Source organism: Oryzias latipes, chromosome 21 (genome assembly GCF_002234675.1).
Source record: "Oryzias latipes chromosome 21, ASM223467v1".
Taxonomy (NCBI): domain Eukaryota; kingdom Metazoa; phylum Chordata; class Actinopteri; order Beloniformes; family Adrianichthyidae; genus Oryzias; species Oryzias latipes.
In genome coordinates, this window is record NC_019879.2 from 23,942,358 (window position 1) to 23,957,635 (window position 15,278).

Genomic DNA, 15,278 nt, shown 5'->3' on the forward strand with positions numbered 1-15,278 from the left:
ATTGCGTCCGTTCATTCAACGGCAAAACCATAAAAAGCAAAACCACAGAAGAGAAGGAGCTTTCCCTTAGAAGCTCTTCCAAAACAGCCACACCTTTGCACTATTTCTCTAAGTTTACATTGAAGACAAACCTTTAAAATGCTAAATTTGTCACATGGACATTTGAGGCTCCTTTGGGAGCACAGTCACAGTCAGGCCTCAGATTGTGCAAATGTCTATTTCTAAATATGACTATAGTCATATTTAGAATTTAAATGGCTTATAATCAATTTTTGTGGTGAATAACTCATCTCAAAATAAAAAATTAAAAAAGACAGTGGTCCATAAAGTCTCAGCAAATGGGCTTTTTACTCATAACTGTTTCTATGATTCCCGTAGGGATTCCAGAGCTTTAGTTTTAACACAAAGGGCAAAGAATTAGTGTCTATTGTAAGCATGACTATGCTGTGTCATATTTAATTACATGATAATGTTTTTTTTTGGATTCAATAAAGTTTCTCACACGTTATAGAAGGGACCAGATGAAGGCTTTTTATAAACTTACCATGAAAACTAATTGGAAAACCAAAAGCAGAAACCTAACGAAAATGTAACATCCAATACTTTTTAAAGATAAGATGGGTTTTATCTTTATTTGTAGCTAGCCTAAACGTAAAACGTGAAACGTGGATATTTCCTGATGGGCTGCTTGTGCTATCTAGTGTGCAGAGAGAGGGGAAAAAGAGACAGAATAAGACAAATTTATTCTACAGTCAGAAATGTGTGGACATATCTCCTCAAAGTGAGAGAAATCTCCACCTGTGAGAAAAGTTTTGCAGACATGAAGTTTGAAGGAGAGGCTGTGAAACCTCAAACCTCAAAGTCTTAGGGCTTCATCACATCTCCTGACATGACAGTCATAGTCAGGAGCATAAAAAACAGGAGCTACCTGACAGCTGTTTCTGAAATGTGGCTTTATTTCTGAGAGATTATTTCAAAACACTATATCATACAATCAGCCACCTCTTACGTGTATTATTTTTTGATTTGCAGATCAAATGTTTTGCGGTGCATTGTCTAGGGAGCAAGTTAAAAAAATTAAAGGATTTTGAACTTAACTTATATTTGTCATTTATTCAATTGGCAGAGGTGTTACAACTGACACTTTCCCATTTCAGAGAGGAGGGACTGGTTTCAATTTCAACCTGAGGCTTAAATTGATTATTAGCTGTCAAAATATCAGAAATTATAACATCTTTGGCATTATAAAAGAATCGGATGAGTGCTGCATTTACAACTGGAACAGTTTCCAGTCATGACTTGTAAACCGTCCACACAGGTCGTGTGTCAGAACATGTTTATTTGTTGTAGTTGCAGACATGTCTGCTGTGCAAAGGAATGTTACTATGGCCAGAAGGGGTGCTGCGATTAATCTACTTAATTGTTTAATCGATTTATGTGTTTAAGATCCAATCAGATGGGTCTGTCTGAGGCAAGATTTTAATCAAATCGAATCGGCCTATTCCATTCAAAAGTTTCAAAGGGAAATACATTTTTTCTATCGATATTGGAAAACACCATTTAGATTGAGATATGGTAGGTTTATTTGACTGCAATGACTAAGTGCATCACAGTGGACAACACACATGTGATGCACCAAAAGATTAACAAACTATCGTTACAGGCCAATGTGTGGAAACACTTTGAAAAGACATGTGACCATATAGTGTGGTAGAATGTTCTAATTTGTACCATTTTGATGTCACACTGGTTGAAGTTTTGGCTAAATATGTCATGATTCGATTTTAGGTCAGGGAATCGAATCGTTCCAGGTGAACCGATATAGACTAAAAATGATATCAGCAACCAAAAATTATGATATGATATGATATTAAATTGTTTTTTAAATTAATTGTTACACCCCTAAAACAAAGGAAATGTGGTCAAGTGGAAACAGAAATAAATAGGCTTCTTTATTGTCAAATGTCTTTAGGAAAAGACAGCTGTTCATCGATCTACAAAGGTTAATTTGGATTTATAAGAACATTTGTTTTTATATTTGTATTCTCTTTATTGAGACATATTTATTCAAACAAGCAAATACATCCAACTAAAAACAAATAGTTTTATTAGTCAATAAAGCAAGTCAAAACACACAAAAATAAATGTATAAATAGATACATTTGTATCTAGAAACCACAAACAGTTGAATGCAAATGGAAGTCAAATCTCACAACCAAAGAACAGCCACAAGTTACATAAAAAAAAAGATTTCTCCCTTGCAAACCTCATTCCCACAAGGTTTTACTTTCCCCAGCAGCTTAAAGAGAAATGAAACTCAGTGTTTATTGGTAGTCTGAAAAGAATAACATGCCAGAATGAAATGTTCTGCTTTACTCTAGATCAGTATTTCCTGTATGAGGCTAAAGGAAAACATAAAATATCATTCTTAGGCCACCAATCAACCCGTACAGATTTAACAAAAGATAGAAGCTTTGCATATATGTGTTAAGACACTAAGAGGAAGTGATTCTGTATAATTATACACACACAGAGCTAAGACAGCCATCTGTTACTTTCATGTCATCATCTAAGAACTGATTGTCAGCGTTACACCTCTTTATTACTATGTTCAACCTGGCAACAGAAGCAGGATCTCTCTCCACATTCCTTATAACAACAGAATGCCCGTCCATCTGGTGAGTAAAAGACACATTAATATGTACATTTAGGAAAACCATGGAATATCTAAGTTAGCTGAAAATATTTAGCAATGATGCCTATTTGTTGTGGATCTTGTGCCTTTTGATCGTCAGCTTTTTTTAATGCACACATCTCTTGTATCTGTCTGTGCAGATGTTTTTGGCATTCCTGGGTCTGTGGTGTTGTGACATTTTATGGACAACAGGCCTTTCTTACCCAAAAGCTCTGCCGTGCGATGTCAGTGAGGCCAACAATGGCTCGGGGCTCAAGGTGGATTGCACGGAGAGAAACCTTAAGGAAATCCCCCCTGGCATCCCCAGGGACACCACCAACCTGACTCTCACCATCAACCACATTCCGACGTTGAACTCCACCTCTTTTTACAACCTGGACAACTTAACCGAGATTGATATGAGGTGCAATTGTGTGCCCATCAAAATCGGCCCCAAGGACCGCATGTGCATCAAAAGTTTGATGATTGAGGAGAACACCTTCACGGCACTGAAGAAACTGCGAGCGTTGTATTTGGATGGAAACCAGCTCAACAGTATCCCGAAAGGCTTACCCTCAAACCTGATTCTTCTGAGCTTGGAAGTGAATCACATTTTCTACATTTCCAAGGCAAACCTTTCTGAACTAAGAAACATTCAGGTGCTCTACCTTGGTCAAAACTGCTACTACCGTAATCCCTGCAACGCTTCCTATGATATTGAAGATGGTGCCTTTCAACAGTTTACCAATTTAACTTTATTGTCTCTGAAGTCAAACAACTTGTCTTTCATCCCACATAACCTGCCCAAAAGATTGAAGGAGCTTTACCTGTACAACAACAACATTCAAGAAGTCACTGATGAAGATTTTAAGAACTTAACTAACCTTGAGATCCTTGACATTAGTGGAAACTGTCCTCGCTGTTACAATGCGCCTTTCCCTTGCACCCCGTGCCCAAATAATGCAGAGCTTCACATTAGCAAGACAGCTTTTGGGAAGCTGACAAAGCTAAAGATTCTACGTCTGCACAGTAACTCCCTGACACATGTAGCATCGGAATGGTTTGCCACAACAAAAGATCTCAGAGTTCTTGATTTGTCATCCAACTTTTTAGCTAGAGCAATTGCATTCACTGACTTCCCACGGTTCCTGGGGAAACTGGAAGAGCTCGACCTGTCATTTAACTATGAGCTCCAGCGGTATCCTAAAATGCTGAGGCTGAGCTGCAGTTTTTCCAAGCTTGAGTCACTTAAAATCCTCAGACTGAAGGGCTATGTGTTTCAGCAGCTAAAGCCAGAGAGTATTGCTCCTTTGAAACATCTACCTAACCTGGAAGTTGTAGATCTTGGTACAAACTTTATTAAAATGGCAAACCTTAGCATTCTGATGGAACTAAAAAGTTTTAAAATAATCAGTCTATCTGACAACAAAATATCTTCTCCATCTGACAATCAAGATGATATTGTCTTCCCTGATGGAGAACCCTTGCTCTGGTCTCCAATGCCAAGTAGTGATCAGTACCGCAACAAAGAAGTGCGAGAGATACATTACTTCAGATACGACGAATATGCGCGCAGCTGCAAGTACAAAGATAAAGAACTAGGAGTTGTCACATCTTTTGTTAAAGAAGAGTGCAGTAAATTTGGTAAAACCTTAGATGTGAGCAGGAACAACATTTTCTTCCTGCATTCGAGGTTTTTGAATCTCAAGGATCTGAAATGTCTGAATCTTTCTGAGAATGCAATGAGCCAAAGCCTGAATGGATCAGAATTTACTCATCTAAAAAACCTACAGTACCTTGACTTCTCATCCAATCGCCTGGACCTTCTCTACTCTACTGCATTTCAAGAGCTTGAAAATCTGGTCATCTTGGACATTAGTAATAACAACCATTATTTTGAGTCGGAGGGCGTGACTCACATGCTTAACTTCACAAAGAATTTGACAAAACTCAAGACCCTGCTCATGAACCACAATAAAATCTCTACATCCACCAACACAGAGATGGAGAGCAAATCCCTGGAGAGGTTAGAGTTCAGGGATAATCGCTTAGATATGCTGTGGAGAGATGGAGACACTAGGTATGTTAATTATTTTAAAAACCTACTTAACCTGACTGTCCTCGATATCTCTCACAATAATCTCAATTTTATTCCACGTCAAGTCTTTGGTGGCATGCCTGACAAGCTATCTGAGCTCTACATCAGAGGAAACAAACTGAAATCCTTTGCATGGGGAGAATTACAGCTTCTGCGCTCTTTAAAGGTCTTAGACCTCAGTGAAAACCATCTAACTACTGTCCCACGCGTGCTGTCAAACTGTACCACATCACTTGAGAAATTTATACTACATAAAAACCAGATTGTAAGACTTACACCCCATTTTCTCATGGATGCCTTCAATTTAAAGTATCTGGATCTTAGTTTTAACCACATCCAGTACATTGAACAATCCAGCTTTCCAGATGATGTTGTTTCACAGATGGACATGCTGCTCCTTCACAAAAACAGATTTATGTGCACCTGCAACGCCACTTGGTTTGTGAAATGGCTCAATACCACCAACGTGACCATCCCTCAACTTGGCACCGACGTCACCTGTGTGGCTCCTGGTGTTCAAAGAGGTCATCCGGTGATCTCCGTGGACTTACTGGCTTGTCAACATCCCTTCCTGTCCATCATCCTCTACATCCTCATGACGTCTGTTGTCCTCAGCTTTTTGACGCTGTCCATCTCCAGCCATCTCTTCATGTGGGACGTCTGGTACATTTACCACTTCTGCAGGGCTAAGCTAAAAGGATACCGCCGGCTGCACTCTCATGGTGCTATCTATGATGCATTTGTGATTTATGACAAAGAAGACCCAGCAGTGTCTGAGTGGGTGATGAAGGAGATGTGCACTCAGCTGGAGCAGGGTGGAGACCGTGGCTTGACTCTGTGTCTGGAGGAAAGAGACTGGATCCCTGGATGCCCCTTGATTGATAACCTCTCCCAAAGCATCCACAAGAGCAAGAGGACTGTTTTTATTCTCACCAGAAAATACATCAAAGGGGGGAACTTCAGGACGGCCTTCTACATGGCCCACCAAAGACTAATGGATGAAAAAAACGATGTTATCGTATTGATTTTCCTGGAAAAAGTATCTTGCAACTCAAAGTATCTGCAATTACGAAAGCGGCTATATAGGCGCTCTGTCCTCGAGTGGCCAGCAAACCCTCAGGCACAGCAGTTATTCTGGTTTAGCCTAAGGAGTGTTTTAGCCACTGAAAGCCACAAACAATACAACAATCTCTTCAAAGAAACACTGTGAAAAAAGAACAATATAATGGCATTGTTCTCTGTGTCACTGTAGATAACAGCATGTTTAATCCCTTGTACGGATTAAAATATCAGAACTTGGAGAACTGATGCAGAAGTCTGTCTTTTTGGCTAATTCCCTCTTTGCCTCAATTACTAGAAAATGATTTGCACCCTTTGTTAGACCTCCCATATGATCTTAATGTTGCTGCTTATCAGCTGCCAGCAAAAACTCCAAACATGCCGGAAAAAAAAGGAAATGAAACAGAAGTAAACAGCACTTCTGCAAATTACAAACAGCTTCTCTGCCACAGAGTTTTGTACAAACATGCTAGTTTCGGATTGCAGTCCTGCCATGGGGACTTTTGCTCTGTAGCATGGGGCTGCAAAGAACAAGGAAGCTAAGCAAGATTAGTTTGACCACGATTGCCTTAGATGTACATAAAGGCAGCTTTCACTATGTTCTTTCTTTGCACGTTTCCAGTACTTGTAAGTGCCTAAGAATCAACCGGTTAGGAACTGTCTTCAAATCTTACTAAGGACTCACATATTCCATGCACAATGGTAAGTTTTGTTAACACAATACTATTGCGCACAAAAGGAAAACCCATGTAATCCAGTTCTCTGTTTAATGTTTGTGAATGAAAGTGAATTGGTATCTTCTTATTTACATGTTTTCCTTTAATATGTTCATTTAAGTACAGTTTGTGCTTTTGGTTTTCTGTTTTGATGTTTTTTGGAACCTTTAAAGAATGATTTGTTGTTTGAATTCAAATACAACGTGTTCAATCTGATTCCTGATGTTAATAAATGTTGTCACATTCCTTGTTGAAGTTTGTAAGGATTTGCTTTTGACAGTTATTTGTGGTGTCAGTTTGATTGAACTAGATTAAGCTGTAAAATAAGTATCTAACAAATGTCTTATTACAAATTTAGCTTCTTCCTGCAAATTTTCAATATCTTCGCAGCAAAGCACAACACGCTAATTCGACTACAGGAAGACAAGTAATTTCCGATAATTGAGCTAAATGAACTATATCGCAGTTTAAAACAAAACATGGCATTAAAAACACATTTTCAGTGTTTTGACAATGCACAGTCTTTGACAATATTTTGCTATATTTAACAGTAAATATTAAAAGAAAGAACTAAACATGTACAGTTTTGAAGCATTGTTACAAAAAATAAACATAGATAATCCCAATGGACTAAAAAAAACTAGGCATGTTGCAGTTTTCTTTATTTAGTTTATAATACTTTCTGTTCCTATGATACTTTTATGATTCAAAGTATTTTCAAATTTTATTTTTATGTATGTAAGATATTTTATAAACCTGGGACATAATGAAAACAGATTTCCTATGACAGAGCTGTCTGTGGCTCCTTTTGTTGCACGCTACTGGCACCTGCTGGTTAAGTGGGGAACAACATTTTCTGATATTTTAAAAATACGATTGATGTTCACATTTTACAAAAAAGGGGGATGGGTGCATTTTTTAAATAATTTTGAAGGAGCATACAGACAACCCTGGCACTTTATTTTACTAGAAGTGCCTGTCTACATGAAGTTTCTGACTCAGAAAAAGAAAAGGGAAGTCCCCAGAATAAATCCAAAAGATTGACTGCAGAAGCAATGACTTCAACACAAGTGTCTGATTTCCTTATTTGTCTGCAGACCCTCAGGTCTTGGAGTCACCTGTTTCTCCTGTTTCTGTTCTGCCATCATGAAGTCCATCACGCTGCGTGCAAGCCAAGGTGGATGTCGGCACAGTTCCCCTGCGATGTCACTGCCTATAATACCACAAAAGTCAAATTTGACTGCAGAGGCCGCCTTCTGACGGAAGTGCCAAGAGGAATAACGCATAATGTGACTGATCTTGACTTATCAGAAAACTTTATTAAGGCAATTAAGGGGAATGAATTTTCCAACATGTCAAATCTGACTTGGCTGAAGCTTAGTTGGGCAAACAAGAACAAGAATATGACGATTGGTGAAGATTCTTTCAAAAACCTCACAAAGCTTAAGGAGCTGCAGCTAACAGGTATTTATCTGAAAGAAATACCAGCAAATCTCCCTGTTAGTTTGGAAACCCTGGAGCTGGACCACAACAAGATCTTGCTGCTGGATAGGAGGAGGCTTGCTAACTTAAAAAATCTCACGCAGCTGTTCTTGTCTCAAAACTGCTACATGTGGGACCCGTGTGGACGTTCGGTTGAAATCGAAGATGACACTTTTGCTGACTTGACCTCACTGCAAACTCTGGATTTATCTTTCAACAACTTAACCCAAGTTCCCAAAGGATTGCCAGAGTCATTGAAAAACCTGTCTGTTGCTTCTAATTATATACAGCAAATCCATAAAAATGATTTCCAAAACCTGACCAACTTGAAGGAACTTGAGCTACAGGGAAATTGCCCAAGGTGCCAGAACGCTCCATATCCCTGTGTCACTTGCATTAACATTTCTCTCACCATCCACCCTGATGCATTTCAAAATTTAGTAAATCTTGTAACTCTCAATCTAGGAGGAAACTCGTTAAAGTACCTAAAACCTTCCTGGTTTGAAAAGCTCCACAAACTTAGAGAGCTGTTTCTTTCTTTTAATTTTTTAGTAAACGCAATCACCCAGGAGGCAGCCTTCCTCCGATACCTCCCCAGCCTTGTAAGAGTCGACTTGTCTTTCAACTATGCCTTGAAGAGTTATCCAAGGACTCTGAATCTTTCTGAAGAGTTTTCAAACCTCACATCATTAAGAACTTTGCACCTGGAGGGCTTGGTCTTTCAGAACATTGAACAGAGCACTCTGAAATCTCTGTATGGGCTTAAAAACTTGTCTGCGCTGAATTTGGGGACCAATTTTATCATTCACTCTGATTCCACTGTGTTTAGCAAATTCCAAAACCTGAAAATGATATACCTCGCAGAAAACCGACTTTATCCCGTTCCGGTGACACGCACGCCAACCCCAAGAAATGGATACAACCAGAGGTCCCCGCTTTCCTTCAAACCGCTCACGCAACATTCACAACCTACAGGTTATGAGATAACACATGCTTTTATCAAAAAGCAGTGTTTTGACTCCGGAAAAGTTCTTGTCCTCAGCTCTAATAACCTGTTCTTTATTTCTCCAAAGCAGTTTGAAGGATATGGAGATATCGCATGTCTCAACCTCTCAGGAAATGGATTTTCAGCAGCTCTTAATGGAACAGAGTTCTCCTCACTGCCTAATCTGACATATTTAGACCTGTCCTACAATAAGATTGATCTGGCATATGACAACTCCTTCAAAGAGTTAAAAAAACTAAAAGTGCTCGACCTCAGTTACAATCCACACTATTTTAAAGCATTCGGACTTACGCATAATCTGAATTTCTTAAAGAATCTTCCTGACCTACAGGTGCTGAACATGAGTCATAACTCCATTCACACTTTAACAACTAAGCAGCTGCACAGCGAATCGTTGACAGAACTTCAGTTTGCATATAATTCCCTTGGCGTTCTCTGGAAAGAAAAAGACGGTTCGTACACAAAACTTTTCACTAATCTTCACAATTTAACTGTTTTAGAAATATCGCACAACAGAATTAGTAAGATCCCCGACAATGTCTATGAATCTCTGCCTCGTAACCTCACCAAACTCAGCATTCATCATAACTTGCTGACAGATTTTTCTTGGGACAAACTGAAGTTTTTCCATCAACTTCAGATCTTAGATCTGAGCTTCAATTCTTTGTCCTACATTGCAGGAATCAATTCAAGCATCACGCAGTCTTTGACTTTACTAGATCTGAGTCACAACCACATTTTCCACCTGAAAGATGGATTGTTCAATGGTCCAAAAAGTCTCCAGACTCTGAGTCTGAGCTTTAACAAACTGACTTTGGTTAACAGCTCGAGCTTCGGAGATGAGAACAACATCAGGACTTTGTTCTTGCACAAGAATCCGCTCCAATGTATTTGTGATTCGTTAGATTTCATTTTATGGATCGAAAGCAGTCCCATCAAGATCCCGAGGTTGACAACTGCAGTGACCTGTGACACGCCAGAAAACCAAAAGGGAAAACCACTAGTTTACTTTGACATTAGGCAGTGTGTAAATGACGATCTAGCACTGAAGCTGTACATCGTCACAACATCTATAATTGTTGTTTTTATGCTTTTGGTAACAGCATTTCCTTTATTCTACTGGGACTTTTCGTACATCACACACTATTTGAAAGCTAAACTGATGGGATACAAGTCCCTGAACTTCCCAGACAATGCTTATGATGTCTTTGTGACATATGACACTAAAGACTCACACGTATCTGAATGGGTGATGAGCAACCTGCGGGTTAAACTGGAAGAAGACGGAGAAAAGCATCTTCCTATGTGTCTGGAGGAGAGAGATTGGCCCCCAGGAGTCCCGCTGGTAGACAACCTCATGCAGAGCATCCGATACAGCCGCAAGACCCTGTTTGTTTTAACAGAGGGTTATGTTAAGACAGGAATCTTCAAGATGGCAATGTATCTAGCACACCAGAGACTGCTGGATGAAAATGTCGATGTGATTGTGCTGCTCATGCTAGAGCCCGTCCTGCAGCACTCTCATTTCCTGCGCCTGAGGAAGAGGCTCTGTGGGAAAAGTGTTGTGGAATGGCCACGGACAGCAGCTGCAGAGCCCTGGTTCTGGCAAAACCTCAAAACTGTCATTAGAAAAGATAATCAAGGGATGTACAACAAAACATATTCCAAATACTTTACCAATGAATAAAGCAGAGGATAATTGTTTGTTTTTTTTTGTTCAATAAAATGGGTTGTTTTTCCACTGTGAGCTGTTCTTCAATGTTTGTAGTTAAAATAAATTTGATAACTCATGTGCAAAAATTAATTAATAAATATATATATGTGTGTATAGAAATATATATATATATATATATATATTTATGAATGGTTTACCTTTTTTCTTTTTGACACATGTTGAGACTGCAATGTTTGGAATGGTCCTGCTGGGTTTGAATAAAACTACAAATTGCATTTGACCTTATGGTATTTATTTTTATGTGAACGTATATAATTATTTAACATATGAAAAGAAAAAAAATTATACCAAGTTCTTCTGTTTTTTGTTGAAAGTTGAGATGCAAAATGTTTGCAAGTGAACTAACAGTGTCCTCCCACAAGATGGCGCATATGGCAAAGCCTGGAACTAGTTTCGTGTTAGTCGAGCCACTGCGTGTCAGAGCCACTGCGTGTCAATTTAAATAAACTCACTCCATACATCCACATTATGCTAAATATTAAAGTTTAAAATACAATGACAACCGCTTCCTCAAAAGTATAGGGCAGAATTAAAGCTTCGTTTTATTTTTTCTGTAAACCAGAAGGAAGCGGAAAAATGACCTTTCAGTTTTTCGGTTCCGGATGTGACGTCACGAATTTATTAGCATACAGAATGGTATTTACTGAGCGATGGAGCGCCAGTTCAGTACTCTGCTCTTGTAGGAAAGGGTTGTGTGGTCCCGTCGTCTCTCTGAGCAAACTCCTGGTAGGTGGATGGGTTGACTTGTTTCATTTAAGCTCTTAGGTAGTTTGTGAAATGGTGATTGTTAAATTTGTGACAGATTAATTTACTTTGTTTTTCCCCAATAAAAATAAAATGTGACATGTTACATGCTTGGATTTAGTATTGCAAGAAGAAATTGGAGGTTTAGCTTTATTTTTATTTTTTTTTAAATCTTGTAATGTGAACTGATGGGATTTATTTTATGAATTGCATTAAAATGTACTGCGTTCTGTTTTCTTAGATTCTCTGGAAACATGGCTGACAAACCCGACATCACTGAGGTGAGCCGGTTTGACAAAACCAAGCTGAAGAAAACTGAGACGCAAGAGAAAAACACACTGCCCTCCAAAGAAAGTAAGCTGCCCTCTTGAAATCTGCACAAACGCTCCCCTTTTCTTTGTAAAACTGCTTCTCATTCTAATGTTTGCTCTCCTTGCAGCCATTGAACAGGAGAAGGCAGTGTCTACTTCATGAAGATCAAACCTCCCAGTCACTCTTCAGCCACAGGATAGATCCATTCCCACTTTCAGCATTGAAACACTCAACTATAATGGCTCTACATCCATCATCTCCAGCTTCACTCCATGGTCCTCTGGCTTCATGTGGACATTGGAGCTTGGGTCACCTGTCGCTCGGGCCTCGTTTTCAGTGTGGCATTAAGAACCTGGCACAATGTGATCCTCTTCTAAAACCTCTGGCTGCCTTTGAATGCTCACTAAGGTGTCTATGTAAATTTGGAATTCACACTTGGATATTAAAAATGAAATGGAATTAACTGTCTTGCAGTTTTGGTTTTATTTCCCTTCCAGTTCTATATAGATAAAAGTTGAGCTTTTAATGGGCTTTTTCTTTAAAATGGTTTGTTACTAGAAGAGAAAACTGTGCTGCATGTAACCAATTGCATTTGCTTATTCAGGCTTGCATAAAGGATTGTCTTAAAAATGACAATTTAGTTCAGGTGTGCTTTTTAACTTTGGGTTATTCTAACATCTCATCCTTCCAATGTTGGACCTCTGGCAAAATCACTGACCAGTTGACAGCTTGTCCTGTGAAACATGCACTCTTTGGTAGCTGTTCTGTGACTTTTATTTTTTTTTTATAAAGACTTTGTGGGGGCATTGGTACAACAAAATGCTTCCCACTACTGCACAGGATGGTGGAGCAGCCATGTTTAGATCTGTGACATGACCTCTTTGTCACCATCGGCTGAGTAGCTGTATTTTAGTGATTCTGTGTGTGCCTCATCAACTGTACCTGATAGTACTCTTCTATTCTCACTCCACACACTAAAACTCAATGAAGGCTGAAGTCAAGTTGAGAGAATAGTTGCTAGAAAACATGAAGCTAACTGTCAGAATTGTGAACAATTCCAATGGCTGAAATGACAATAGTCCCTGATTGTGGTGTGGTCAGCATAAGACACAGCGACATTGTTTAGGGTGGCTGTGGTTCAGGCAACGAAGAAAAGACCTCTTGCACTGCATGAAGCCAAGGCATGAGAAAACTGACACCAGGCTCATGTTCACTCAGAATGACCAATGAACATTTCTTGGAGCATCACTTTTTAATTCTTGTCTCTTTTTCAATTCTTAAACCATGTTTTCTGTCTTTTAGTCTAGTAAAGAATCAGCTCTGGCTCTTTTTAAGTCGGGGGCAGTTAAGCGATTTCTAGAAAAGTAAATATGTGCAATATTCCAGAGGTTTCCTCGTCTCTTTCTCTTTTCCTATTTTCTGTGAATTAGCTGGTGGTTTAGAAATTACCTGAATTTTTTCTGAAGAGAAAAATTTTGTTTTGCCTGTTTCTTATATTCAGACCTGACAAGAGATGAGGTCTGCAAACCAAAAATGTTTAACCATCGCTAAAACTTGCCATAAAACATTGGAATTTCCTCCCTTTGTCATTAAGAGAGATAAACTCTGCCGAGTGTTTCAAAGGACAGATGAAGAAGTTTTTGTTCAGAAGAGCTCTTCCTTATTTTTATCTGTCCTTACTGTGACTATTTCAGTTAATCCGCTGAATGTAAACATTATTTATAACTTTTTCTGCATTTTCTTGGATTATGTCCTTCATTTTAATTTTGTGAAGGGTTTTGTGATTTTGTCTGATAAAGGTGCCATATACTAACTTACCTAATTTCAGCTGACAAGAAATTATTTAAAAAGTTAATTCCTCATTGAAGAAGTTCATTCTATGTTTCACAGCAGAGGTCAAATGAACACTAAACAGTTTCATACTTTAAAAACTATAAAATATTTTGAAGTATAACATTCTTTTATCAATTTTTATACTTAGAGCCATGTGATTTGTAGCACTGCTGTTGTCCTTTATTTTACTTCTACACTCAAAAAGAAAATTTTAAGACTTTTGTTTTTTACTCCCAACCTTAAAAACAAAAGATTAAAAAAAAATGTAACACAAGTCTGCATTAGTGAGCGCTTGTCTTTTGTCAAGATACTCCAACACAAAATGTACAGGCCTCAGAGAACCAGACAGTATCTGATGTGATCACCTTTTACCTCATGCAATGCAACACAATCTTTGCAGTTGTCTAATTTAAGTTCATACTCAGGTTCTTAAAGTGCGCAAAATAGACAAAAGAGGTTCATAATTCTACTTCTCAAAGTGCGCACAAAAGTCCTCTGTTTTCCTTTTCATACCCACAGGAATAAGCTGTCACTGTGCAAAACAGGCACAAAAGCTGAGGGTGTGACCTAGCTGAACTGCAGCGACACAGCACTGCTGTTGTTGCTGCAGGGCAGTCACTTGAGTCTTTAGGCACAAACGTTTAACCTGTTTTTCTACACAAAGAGTTGTGGGGGTAAAAAATGAAAAACAAAGACGGTAGAATTCACATTATTTCATGAGATAGCATCCATTAATTTATTGATATTAGCTTGTTTTTTCTACTTTGGTGAAAATTAGAGTATCTATCTTTAAGGTTTATAGTACCTCACATTGTTTTTGTTGCTTTACTCCTTTTACAATATAGGCTGCACCCTTGCTGGATTCCCTAGGGCACGGCTAGCCAACCCTGGTCCTCAAGAGCCTGATTTCCAGCTCTCCTTGACCATCTTTCTGCTGATTGGCTGACTCTAGTGATTCCACTTCCTGATTGACTGAACACACCTGGTTTAGGTAGTCAGCATCAAGAAGTCCAGAGAGAGCTGGAAACCAGGCAGGGTTGAGGCTTTTGGGGACCAGGGTTGACCAACCCTGCCCTAGGGAATGCATTTGACATGAACTAAATGAAAAAGGACAAATCAATAAATTAACTTTATTCATACACCGCTATCAACCCATAATTAAACAAGAAAATACAATTTTGTTAAAAAGTTCACTGTTTTGAAAGTGGAAAGTTATCACAAAAGTCGAAGTTAGGCTGCCGAGATGCGAAGGCCTCATTGATAAGGAACAAACACCTGTCAGGAAAAAGGATTTCTGCTTTTCTAATCTCACTCTGCCTGAATTCACGCATTTCTTTTTCTCTATTGTAAAAAATATACTACACAAAAAAGACTAAATTCTCGCAGCATGTCTTTAGCTCCACCTTGAAAAAAACAACATCAGATTTCTGACAAACTTTAGCAAAAAGTAGCCTATTTAAGTGTACTATAATTATACTTCATCTATTCTAAAAGTGAGGCAGTTTAACTGTACTTTACTTTTTAGATACTATTTTGTAAACTAATAATGTTCCAGTTTATTTTGAACAAGTATTCAGTTAGTGTACTTCCTATACTACACGTACATGGTCTATATACAG

At 38.6% G+C, this 15,278-nt stretch overlaps 2 protein-coding genes and 1 long non-coding RNA gene across 3 annotated transcripts; all 3 read left to right on the forward strand.

Annotated features, from left to right (window-relative positions):
• Positions 1–2,456: 2,456 nt before the first annotated feature.
• Positions 2,457–6,810, forward strand: LOC101169500 (toll-like receptor 7). The gene is made up of 2 exons (XM_011489852.3): positions 2,457–2,678; positions 2,836–6,810. Exons 1-2 carry the CDS (start codon positions 2,664–2,666, stop codon positions 5,980–5,982), a joined length of 3,162 nt encoding a protein of 1,053 aa, XP_011488154.1. The 5' UTR covers positions 2,457–2,663; the 3' UTR covers positions 5,983–6,810.
• LOC101169748 (toll-like receptor 8) lies at positions 6,424–10,990 on the forward strand. The gene is made up of 2 exons (XM_004081953.3): positions 6,424–6,533; positions 7,645–10,990. The coding sequence occupies exons 1-2, from the start codon at positions 6,531–6,533 to the stop codon at positions 10,720–10,722; spliced, it is 3,081 nt and encodes a 1,026-aa protein (XP_004082001.2). The 5' UTR covers positions 6,424–6,530; the 3' UTR covers positions 10,723–10,990.
• Positions 10,991–11,401: 411 nt separating this feature from the next.
• Positions 11,402–12,289, forward strand: LOC101167910. The gene is made up of 3 exons (XR_910906.2): positions 11,402–11,496; positions 11,756–11,868; positions 11,954–12,289. It is a non-coding gene; the product is annotated as an uncharacterized LOC101167910 (long non-coding RNA).
• Positions 12,290–15,278: the final 2,989 nt, after the last annotated feature.